The sequence below is a fragment of the Salvelinus fontinalis genome, chromosome 28, assembly GCF_029448725.1.
Source record: "Salvelinus fontinalis isolate EN_2023a chromosome 28, ASM2944872v1, whole genome shotgun sequence".
Classification (NCBI taxonomy): domain Eukaryota; kingdom Metazoa; phylum Chordata; class Actinopteri; order Salmoniformes; family Salmonidae; genus Salvelinus; species Salvelinus fontinalis.
The window spans coordinates 18,704,298-18,715,984 of NC_074692.1; the positions used below are offsets into that span (position 1 = coordinate 18,704,298).

The 11,687-nt window shown below is 40.3% G+C and overlaps 1 protein-coding gene across 3 annotated transcripts in view; it reads right to left on the reverse strand.

Annotated features, from left to right (window-relative positions):
* LOC129826312 (rab11 family-interacting protein 2-like) overlaps positions 1–11,687 on the reverse strand; it is a 65,371-nt gene that overhangs the window by 38,459 nt on the left and 15,225 nt on the right. For 2 of the 3 annotated variants that reach the window (XM_055886891.1, XM_055886889.1), the window contains 2 exons: positions 11,080–11,185; positions 9,122–10,974 (listed from right to left, as the gene is read on the reverse strand). The exons of the other annotated variant lie outside the window; for it this stretch is intronic. In XM_055886891.1, coding sequence (XP_055742866.1) covers positions 10,768–10,974; positions 11,080–11,185 — 313 coding nt within the window. In that variant the 3' untranslated portion in view covers positions 9,122–10,767. Of the gene's footprint in view, positions 1–9,121; positions 10,975–11,079; positions 11,186–11,687 lie in introns of those variants that run through there. 3 annotated transcript variants of the gene reach the window in all.

Consider the following 11,687-nt stretch of genomic DNA (forward strand, 5'->3'; position numbering starts at 1 on the left):
TTAGTCAAGGAAGCTAAAAAGAGACCATGTTTGTATGCAGGTTTATTTATAAAAAATAATATTTTTTACATTGTTTGCAAACTGATATGTGACACGTGTTATTGCCAAAATAACATGCAAAACAGGCAACAAAAAATTATATATACAGTGGGCTCCAAAATTACTGGCACCCCTGACTGGCAATGCACAAACAATACTTAAATAAATATAAATATAGAGAAACACTCAAAATACCAACATGTGAGAAATACTGTACTTTATTGTTTCAATGGAACCCACCAAAAACACAATTATTTAATACAAAATAAATTTCACCAAAATCAAGGTTTCATAATTATTGGCACTCCTCATTTAGTACTTAGTGCAACCACCTCTGGCAAGGATAACTGCATGGTATTTTCCTGTAAGGTTAAGGAAAACATTTGTAGGGATTTTGGACCATTCCTCTATGCAGATCCTTTCAAGATTCTTCACATTCTTGGGTTAGCGCTTATCAACTGCCCTCTTCAACTCAGCCCACGGGTTTTTGATTGGATTGAGGTCCGGAGACTGAGATGGCCATGGCAGAACATTGATTTTGTGGTCACAGAACCATTTCTGTGTGGATCTTGAGGTATGTTTTGGGTCATTGTCTTGTTGGAAAGTCCACATACGGCCAAGTCCCAGCCTTCTGGCAGAGGCAACCAGATTGTCAGCCAAAATTGCCTGATACTTGGTGGAATTCATTATGCCATCAATCTTAACCAGTGCCTCTGGACCTCTGGAATTAAAACAGCCCCAAAACATCACTGACCCACCACCATATTTCACTGTGGGTATGAGGTGCCTCTCCTTGTATGCATCTCGGTTTCGACGCCAAAACATGCCAATGCATTTGCGTCCTCTACCCCTGAGATTTTCAACTGTTCCATATCTTTTGAATGTTTAAATAATTGCCCTGACAGTGCTCAGTGGTATATTCAATCGTTTGTGGATCTTCTTGTAGCCATTACCAGATTTATGAAGGTCTACGACCATCTGTCTCTTTTGAACTGCCAGTTCTTTTCTTCATGGTGTTGGATGACAAAGGGATATTGCATGTGTGTTACCTCATTTATATACCCTAGTGAAAAAGAAAGTGATGTAATGGCTCTATATAGTTCCTTAACACTTAGATCAATCACTTACATAATTGGAATTTAATTCCTGGTTTAATTTTGGTAGATGTTATTTACAATAATATTTAAGGGTGCCATTAATTGTGAAACGTTGATTTGGAGGACAATGACTTTTAATTAAATTAATAAATGATTTTGGTGGGTTCCATTGAAACATTACAAAGTACAGTATTTTTCACATGTTGGTATTTTTAGTTTCTCTGTAATTGTATTGTTTATATTTTTTTAAAGTATTTTTTGTGTATTGCCAGTCAGCGGTGCCAGTAATTTTGAAGCCCACTGTATACAGTGTCAACTAGTCATTCAAGGGTTTTACTTTAGAACAATAATGAAGACATAAAAACTATGAAATAACACATATGGAATAATGTAGTTACCAAAAAAAGTGTTTAAAAATATCTAAATATATTTTATATTGAGATTCTTCAAAGTAGTCAACCTTTGCCTTGATGACAGCTTTGCACAGTCTTGGCATTTTCTCAAACAGCTTCATGAGGTAGTTACCTGGAATGCATTTCAATTAACAGGTCTGCCTTGTTAAAAGTTGTGGAATTTCTTCTTAATGCGTTTGACCCAATCAGTTGTGTTGTGACAAGGTAGGGGTGGTATACAGAAGATAGCCCTATTTGGTAAAAGACCAAGTCCATATTATAGCAAGAACAGCTCAAATAAGAAAAGATAAATGACAGTCCATCATTACTTTAAGACATGGTCAGTCAATCTGCAAAATTTCAAGAACTTTGAAAGTTTCTTCAAGAGCAGTCGCAAAAACCAAGTGCTACGATGAAACTGACTCTGAGGACCGCCACAGAAAAGGAAGATCCAGAGTTAGCTCTGCTGCAGAGGATAAGTTCATTAGTTACCAGCCTCAGAAATTGCAGCCCAAATAAATGCTTCAGAGTTCAAGTAACAGACACATCAACTGTTCAGACGAGACTGCGTGAATTAAGTCTTCATGGTCGAATTTCTGCAAAGAAACCACTACTAAAGGACACCAATAAGAAGCTTGGGCCAAGAAACATGAGCAACGGACATTAGACCGGTGGACATCTGTCATCTGTGATTTTTGGTTCCAACCACCATGTCTTTGTGAGATGCAGAGTAGGTGAACGGATGATCTCCGCATGTGTGGTTCCCACCGTGAAGCATGGAGGTGTGATGGTGTGGGGGTGCTTTGCTGGTGACACGGTCTGTGATTTATTTAGAATTCAAGGCTCACTTTTAAATTGTGTTTACATAATTTACCTCCGCCTTTGTGCAATGAGGAGCACTGCCAGAGTCCTGCAAAATGACCTCCAGCAGGCCACAAATGTGCATGTGTCAGCGGTCCTGCGGCTGGGTTGTTGCCCTCCGACGGCCTACTCCACATCTCCTGATGTACTGGCCTGTCTCCTGGTAGCACCTCCATGCTCTAGACACTATGCTGACAGACACAGCAAACCTTCTTGCTACAGCTCGCATTGATGTGCCATCCTGGATGAGCTGCACTACCTGAGCCACTTGTGTGGGTTGTAGACTCCGTCTCATGCTACCACTAGAGTGAAAGCACCGCCAGCATTCAAAAGTGACCAAAACATCAGCCAGGAAGCATAGGAACTGAGAAGTGGTCTGTAGTCACCACCTGCAGAACCACTCCTTTATTGGGGGTGTCTTGCTAATTGCCTATAATTTCCACCTGTTGTCTATTCCATTTGCACAACAGCATGTGAAATTTATTGTCAATCAGTGTTGCTTCCTAAGTGGACAGTTTGATTTCACAGAAGTGTGATTGACTTGGAGTTACATTGTGTTGTTTAAGTGTTCCCTTTATTTTTTTGAGCAGTGTAGGAATCACTGGCCACTTTAAAGAAATAAAACACTAGCCACTTTAATAATGTCTCTGTATCTTGCATTACTCATCTCATGTGTAAACTGTACTCTATACTATGCCACTGTCTGTTAGTCCAATGCCGCTCTGAATTATATGTATATGTATATATATATATTAGAGGTTGACCGATTACGATTTTTCAACACCGATACAGATTATTGGAGGACCCAAAAAAAGACGATACCGATTCAATCGGCCTATTTTTAAATGTTGTAATTTTTTTGTTGTATTTGTCATTATTACAACAATACTGAATGAACAACGAACAATTTTATTTTAACTTAATATAATACAGAGAAAATGTATTTAGTCTCAAATAAATAATGAAACATGCTCAATTTGGTTTAAATAATGCAAAAACTGTTGAAGAAAGTAAAAGTGCAATATGTGCCATGTAAAAAAGCTAACTTTTAAGTTCCTTGCTCAGAACATGAAAACATATGGAAAGCTGGTGGGTCAATATTCACAGTTAAGAAGTTTTAGGTTGTAGTTATTATAGGAATTATGACACGTTGACTATTTCCCTCTATACCATTTGTATTTCATATACCTTTGACTATTGGATGTTCTAATAGGCACTTTAGTATTGCCAGACTAATCTCAGGAGTTGATAGGCTTGAAGTCATAAACAGAGCTGTGAATCAAGCATTGCTAAGAGCTGCTGGAAAATGCAGTAAAGTTTGAATGAATGCTTATGAGCCTGCTGCCGGCTGCCACCGCTCAGTCAGACTGCTCTATCAAATCATAGACTTAACTATAATAAATACAGAAATACGAGCCTTTGGTCATTAATATGGTAAAATCTGGAAACTATAATTTCGAAAACAAAATGTTTGTTTCAGTGAAATACGGAACCGTTCAATATTTTATCGAATGGGTGGCAACCCAAGGCCTAAGTATTGCTGTTACATCCCAAACTGTTGCATATACCATGACACTGCGTGCAATGAACTGCGTGCAATGAAATAAATATGCAGGTTTAAAAATTATATACTTCTGTGTATTGATTTTAAGAAAGGCATTGATGTTTATGTTTAGGTACATTCGTGCAACGATTGTGCTTTATTCGGGAATGCACTTTTGTGAAATCATCCCCCGTTGGGCAAAGTAGGCTGTGATTCGATGATAAATTAACAGGCACCGCATTGATTATATGCAACGCACGACAAGCTAGTTAACTCAGTAATATCATCAACCATGTGTAGTTAAACACTAGTTATGTGAAGATTGTTTTTTTATAAGATAAGTTTAATGTTAGCTAGCAACTTACCTTGGCTCCATGCTGCACTCGCGTAGCAGGTGGTCAGCCTGCCACGTAGTTTCCTCGTGGAATGCAATGTAATCGGCGTAAAAAATAAGGCAATTACCGATTGTTATGAAAACTTGAAATCGGCCCTAATTTATCTCCCATGCCGATTAATCGGTCGATCTCTAATATATATATATATATATAGTTAATCCATTCCTTACTTAGATTTACATGTAAATTGGGTATATGTTGTGAAACTGTTAGATATTACTGCACTGTTGGAGATAGAAGCACAAGTATTTCGCTACACCCGCAATAACATCTCCTAAACACGTGTATGTGACCAATAAAATTTGATTATGCCTGGTTCGTAGTCGCCGTTCTATCCCAAAGGTGTTTGATGGGGTTGATGTCAGGGCTCTGTGCAAGTTATTCCACACCAATCTCGACAAACCATTTATGAATGGACCTTGCTTTTTGCACTGGGGTATTGTCATGCTAAAACAGGAAAGGGCCGAACCCAAACTGTTGCCACAAAGTTGGAAGCACAGAATGCTCTAGAATGTCATTGTATACTGTAGCGTCAAGATTTTAAGAATGCATTTCCACTGCCGCAGAGTCCAATTGAGGCGAGCTTCACACCACTCCAGCTGACACTTGGCATTGGGGATCTTAGGCTTGTGGAAACCATGGAACCCATTTGAGGAAACTCCAGACAAACAGTTCTTATGCTGATGTTGCTTCCAGAGGCAGTGTGGAACTCTGTAGTAAATGTTGCAACCGAGGACAGGCGGTTTTTACACATTACGTGCTTCAGCAGTCCCGTTCTGTGAGCTTGTGTGGCCTACCACTTCGCGCCTGAGCCGTTGTTGCTACTAGACCTCTTCAAATCCACTGATTTATAGAGGTGTCCACATATTTTTGTATATATACAGTTAATGTCAGAAGTTTGCATACACTAAGTTGATTGTTCCTTTAAACAGCTTGGAAAATTCCCCAAAATGATGTCATGGCTTGAGAAGCTCCTGATAGGCTAATTGACATAATTTGAGTCAATTGGAGGTTTACCTGTGGATGCATTTCAAGGCCTACCTTCAAACTCAGTGTCTCTTTGCTTGACACCATAAGAAAATCAAAAGAAAGAACTCAGAATTTTTTTTGTAGACCTTCCACAAGTCTGGTTCATATTTTTGGAGCAATTTCCAAATGCCTGAAGGTACCACGTCTGTACAAACAATAGTACGCAAGTATAAACACCTTGGGACCATGCAGCCGTCATACCGCTCAGGAAGGAGACGTGTTCTGTCTCCTAGAGATGAACGTACTTTGGTGCAAAAAGTGCACATCAATCTCAGACCAACAGCAAAGGACCTCAATCAAATGTATTTATAAAGCTCTTCTTACATCAGCTGATGTCACAAAGTGGTGTACAGAAACACAGCCTAAAACCCCAAACAGCAAGCAATGCAGGTGTAGAAGCACGGTGGCTAGGAAAAACTCCCTAGAAAAGGCCAGAACCTAGAAAGAAACCTAGAGAGGAACCAGGCTATGAGGGGTGGGCCAGTCCTCTTCTGGCTGTGAAGGGTGGAGATTATAACAAAACATGGCCAAGATGTTCATAGATGACCAGCAGGGTCAAATAATAATAATCACAGTGGTTGGTGCAAGAGGTCAGCACCTCAGGAGTAAATGTCAGTTGGTTTTTCATAGCCCATCATTCAGAGTATCTCTACTGCTCCTGCTGTCTCTAGAGAGTTGAAAACAACAGGTCTGGGACGGGTAGCATGTCCAGTGAACAGGTCAGGGTTCCATAGCTGCAGGCAGAACAGTTGAAACTGGAGCAGCAGCATGGCCAGGTGGACTGGGGACAGCAAGGTGTCATCAGGCCAGGTAGTCCTGAGGCATGGTCCTAGGGCTCAGGTCATCCGAGAGAGAGAAAGAGAATTGGAGAGCATACTTAAATTCACACAGGACACCAGATAAGACAGGAGAAATACTCTAGATATAACAGAATGACCCTGGAGGCTGAGACAGGAGGGGTCAGGAAACACTGTGGCCCCATCTGACGATACCCCCGGACAGGGCCAAACAGGCAGGATATAACCCCACCCACTTTGCCAAAGCACAGCCCCCACACCACTAGAGGGATATCTTCAACCACCAACTTAACATCCTGAGACAAGGCCGAGTATAGCCCACAAAGATCTCCGCCATGGCACAACCCGGGAGGGGGGGGGGGGCACCAACCCAGACAGGAAGATCACGTCAGTGACTCAACCCACTCAAGCGGCATGGAAAAGCACCAGTAAGCCAGTGACTCAGCCCCTGTAATAGGGTTAGAGGCAGAGAATCTCAGTGGAGAGGGGGACCTACTGAATCATAGGACCTACTGAAGAGATGAGTCTTCAAGACTTAAAAGGTTGAGACCGAGTCTGCATCTCTCACATGGGTAGGCAGACCATTCCATAAAAATAGAGCTCTATAGGAGAAAGCCCTGCCTCCAACTGTTTGCTTAGAAATTCTAGGGACAGTAAGGAGGCCTGCGTCTTGTGACCATAGCGTACGTGTAGGTATGTACGGCAGGACCAAATCGGAAAGATAGGTAGGAGCATGCCCATGTAATGCTTTGTAGGTTAGCAGTAAAACCTTGAAATCAGCCCTTGCCTTAACAGGAAGCCAGTGTAGAGAGGCTAGCACTGGAGTAATATGATACATTTTTTCAGTTCAAGATTCTAACAGTGTTTAGCACTAACTGAAGTTTATTTAGTGCTTTATCCGGGTAGCCGGAAAGTAGAGCATTGCAGTAGTCCAACCTATAAGTGACACAAGCATGGATACATTTTTCTGCATCATTTTTGGACAGACGGTTTGTGTTATGTAGATGGAAAAAAGCAGTCCTTGAAACAGTCTTGATATGTTCATCAAAAGAGAGATCAGGGTCCAGAGTAACGCCGAGGTCCTTCAGTTTTATTTGAGACGAGCGTACAACCATCAAGATTAATTGTCAGATTTAACAGAAGAGCTATTTGTTTCTTGGGACCTAGAACAAGCATATCTGTTTTGTACGAGTTTAAAAGTAGAACATTTGCAGCCATCCAATTCCTTCCACTCCAGGGAAGGCAATTTTGGGGATTCATCGAAATGTACAGCTGTGTGTCATCTGCATAGCAGTGTAAGTTAACATTGCTTCCGGATTAAATCACCAAGAGGTAAAATACATAGTGAAAACAATAGTGGTCCGAAAACAGAACCCTGAGGAACACCGAAATTTACAGTTGATTTGTCAGAGGACAAACCATCCACAGAGACAAACTGATATCTTTCCGACAGATAAGATCTAAACCAGGCCAGAACTTGTCCGTGTAGAACAATCAGTAGCCAATCTCTCCAAAAGAATGTGATGACGATGATTTTAAAAGCAGCACTAAGGTCTAGGAGCAGGAGGACAGATGCAGAGCCTCGGTCTGACAACATTAAAAGGTAATTTACCACCTTCCCAAGTGCAGTCTCAGTGTTATGATGGGGTCTAAAACCAGACTTAAGCGTTTCGTATACATTGTTTGTCTTCAGGAAGGCAGTGAGTTGCTGCGCAACAGCTTTTTCAAAATTTGTTGAGAGGAATGGGAGATTCGATATAGGCCGATATATTAACTAAGGTTTGGCTTTTGCACGAGAGGCTTTATTACTGCCATTTTTAGTGAGTTTGGTACACATCCGGTGGATAGAGCCATTTATTATGTTCTTGACCTTGGAAGATGCTGGAGGAAACAGGTACAAAAGTACCTATTATCCACAGTAAAACGAGTCCTATATCGACATAACCTGAAAGGCCGCTCAGCAAGGAAGAAGCCACTGCTCCAAAACCGCCATAAAAAAAGCCAGACTACAGTTTGCAACTGCACATGGGGACAAAGATCGTACTTTTGGAGAAATATCCTCTTGTCTGATGAAACAAATAAAACTGTTTGGCCATAAAGACCATCGTTATGTTTGGAGGAAAAAGGGGGATGCTTGCAAGCCGAAGAACACCATCCCAATCATGAAGCACAGGGGTGGCAGCATCATGTTGTGGGGGTGCTCTGCTGCAGGAGGGACTGGTGCACTTCACAAAATAGATGGTATCATGAGGCAGGAAAATGATGTGGATATATTGAAGCAACATCTCAAGACATCAGTCAGGAAGTTAAAGCTTGGTCGCAAATGGGTCTTCCAAATAGATGATGACCCCAAGCATACTTCCAAAGTTGTGGAAAAATGGCTTAAGGACAACAAAGTCATGATATTGGAGTGGTCATCACAAAGCCCTGACCTCAATCCTATAGAAATTTGTGGGCAGAACTGAAAAAACATGTGCGAGCAAGGAGGCCTACAAACCTGACTCAGTTACACCAGCTCTGTCAGGAGGAATGGGCCAAAATTCACCCAACTTATAGTGGGAAGCTTGTGGAAGGCTACCGGAAACGTTTGACCCAAGTTAAACAATTTAAAGTCAATGCTACCAAATACTAATTGAGTGCATGTAAACTTCTAACCCACTGGGAATGTGATGAAAAAAATCTCTACTATTATTCTGACATTTCACATTCTTAAAATAAAGTGGTCATCCTAACTGACCTAAGACAGGGAATTCTTACTAGGATTGAATGTCAGGAATTGTGAAAAACTGACTTTAAAAGGTCTTTGGCTAAGGTGTATGTAAACTTTCGACGTCAACTGTAGTTAATCTATTGAACTAACGTAGGATAGTGGTTTCAATTAATGTCACAATTTCTCAGTGTATCATAGGCCTACAGCTAGTATTATAAGTCTTCAAGCTGCCTCTAATAGCACACACAAAACAGTTAATGATTTACTGTACTTCATTTTAATTGAAAATATCACATAGTGTTCACATACACTGAATTTAACACCAGTAAACATAAAAAGGTGCAACCATCTTACGGAATCCAGATTTTACAGTAATCACAGTCTTATGAGTAAAATCCCTGAAGGCACAATCAGAAATGTTTATGATTTATATTGTTTCTTATTGCTATGACATTTCACAAAGGCATAGACGCCGAAGAAACATTGAGTAGATTACATTCAGAGACGTAGAGATTTACACAAGTTGTAAGGCTATAGTCAAAGCCTACTGCTTAATTAAAAGGCATTAAATCTAACAAGGACAAGGTTCATTTTGAAACTACATTCATAATGCTTAAATATATTGGAAGATCTTTCTCAAAGTGTATCGATTTGAACTTAGTCATTACTCTTGCATAAAATATTTGACATTATTTTGCATAAATAGAAAAGATTGTGCTCTGCACAGTCAAGTGAGTAGCTAATACAGACATAAAATAATGAAAACAGTGAACAGCAGGTCTCTCTCCATCTATAGTTAGCGTGATCCACACTACTGCCTCAACCTTGGAATAAATAGCTGGTTCTCTATCCATCTCTGGTTTTGTAAATGATGGTTTCCTCCTTTAGACACATATAAAAAATATTTCATACTGCCAACTAAAATAAGGAGAAAGGTACCTAAGAAACTAAAATAAGGAGAAAGGTAACTAAGAAACTAAAATAAGCAATGTTGACAGATATGCATTTCCAATCAAACCCTGTGTGAACTAGCCTAAATCACAGGTTCAATAATGCTTAAACAAACTAGGCTAACTAAGGTAAGACCATTGTGTATCTAAAATGTCACTATGGAGGCAATATTTACTTTGAGAGGTTAACGTACTTGTACCATACCCCGCAATAATCCGATTAGGTATTAGATTAACACTTTTGTTTGATTGAATACACCAAGAAGGAGTAGCATCAAGGCACGTCATGATCATTTAAAGAAAAGGATCAAACATAACCCTAGAAAAACAAGGAAATTTCAAGGTTTAAGAACACAACAAAACAAACACTAACCAGCATATTATTATGTGTGTTACGGCTTTGGGATGAGCAGATACCAAAGTATAAGTAGCAAGATGGCATAATTAAAATCCACAAAATTGTAGGCAACATGGAACCACTGTGCAAAGGCCTGGCCAGAGATATTTCATCAGTGACATGGACATCAACATACCTAGAGCTTCCAGTTCCATTTTGCCTAATGAGGGCCAATTATGGTTTATACAGCATATAAAGTACCAACGCAATGACAAGAAATGTTCACATATGGTAAATGACTATAAAAAGAACCCAGTATTAATTTTCAAAACCTTGTAAAATAATTTGATGCGATGTAGCATCTAGTGATAGTTCTAGAAAAAAACTATTCAGCATGCATTCCAGCATTCTGAAAAGAAACCTCGAGATTGTCTTAGTCCAACTCCTCATGGAGACAAAAAAAGTGCATATGCTCAAAGGAAATAAGAGATTGCTCGATCCAATACACAGTGACTGCAATAGAAAGACCACACACGTACACAAACTACAGGGGATGTTGGAGTGGAAGCCTAAATATCTCCCTTGATCTTACGGTTCCCTGTTCCACTCCTCATACCTTACAGGGCCTGCTTGACAGAGTTGAGGCCCAGCAGGATGCTGGGCTTCTCCTCGATTACACGCACCAGCAGGTTGTCTATGTACTCCTCCAGCTCAACGATCTTTGAGTCTTTCTTGGAGAGCTCCGTCTGCTGCTTCACCACTAGGGTAATCAACTCCTCCTGGGTCAGCTGGGTGTAGGGCCCACTCTCCACCATGCCTGGCGCCTGAGGATGGTACAAGACAATGTCACAGCAGACTTTTTGGTTTTAATAGCTAAATTAAAAAAAGGTATTGGTTTTATTAGTATTAAACATATCAACATGCAGTACCTTCATCTTCCCCAGGGTGCGGTCATAAGTCAACATCTCTCCAACTACCGGGGTGCTAATGGGAGCGTGGCTCTCTATGGAGCTCATGGGCTTCACTGGGTGAGGCCTGGAAAGAGAAAATTACTACAACAACAAAAAACACTAAAACAGAGGAGCATAACAATGTCACATTAGTCAAATCATTAGTTGAATTAACAGAGGTCCATTTCAGTTAGGCTGCAGGTATAGAAAACTACAAATCCTCCCCCTGTGAGATAGGCACAGCAATTATGAAATAAGGCTGCACAGAGATAATACTTTTCCCAAGTTGAACAAAACAGAGAAACTCTGCAGCATATCCCAGTTTCATACCAAAATCACTAACAAACAACCCCTTTGATCAGAGTTACCCAGCCATTTCAAAATATTCCCTGAGGAATTTGATTAAGACTGAAACGCCAAATACCAACAACAACAAAAAAAGACTAAGCGTAAAGCTAGAGTTCTTCATTTAAAACAAAAGCTTAGGGATGAGCCTGGAGAAATGTAACGACTCAAATTCATAGACATAGCAATGGATGCAAGGACTGACCATCCATATAAATCAAAATTATAGTTGAGGCCATAGT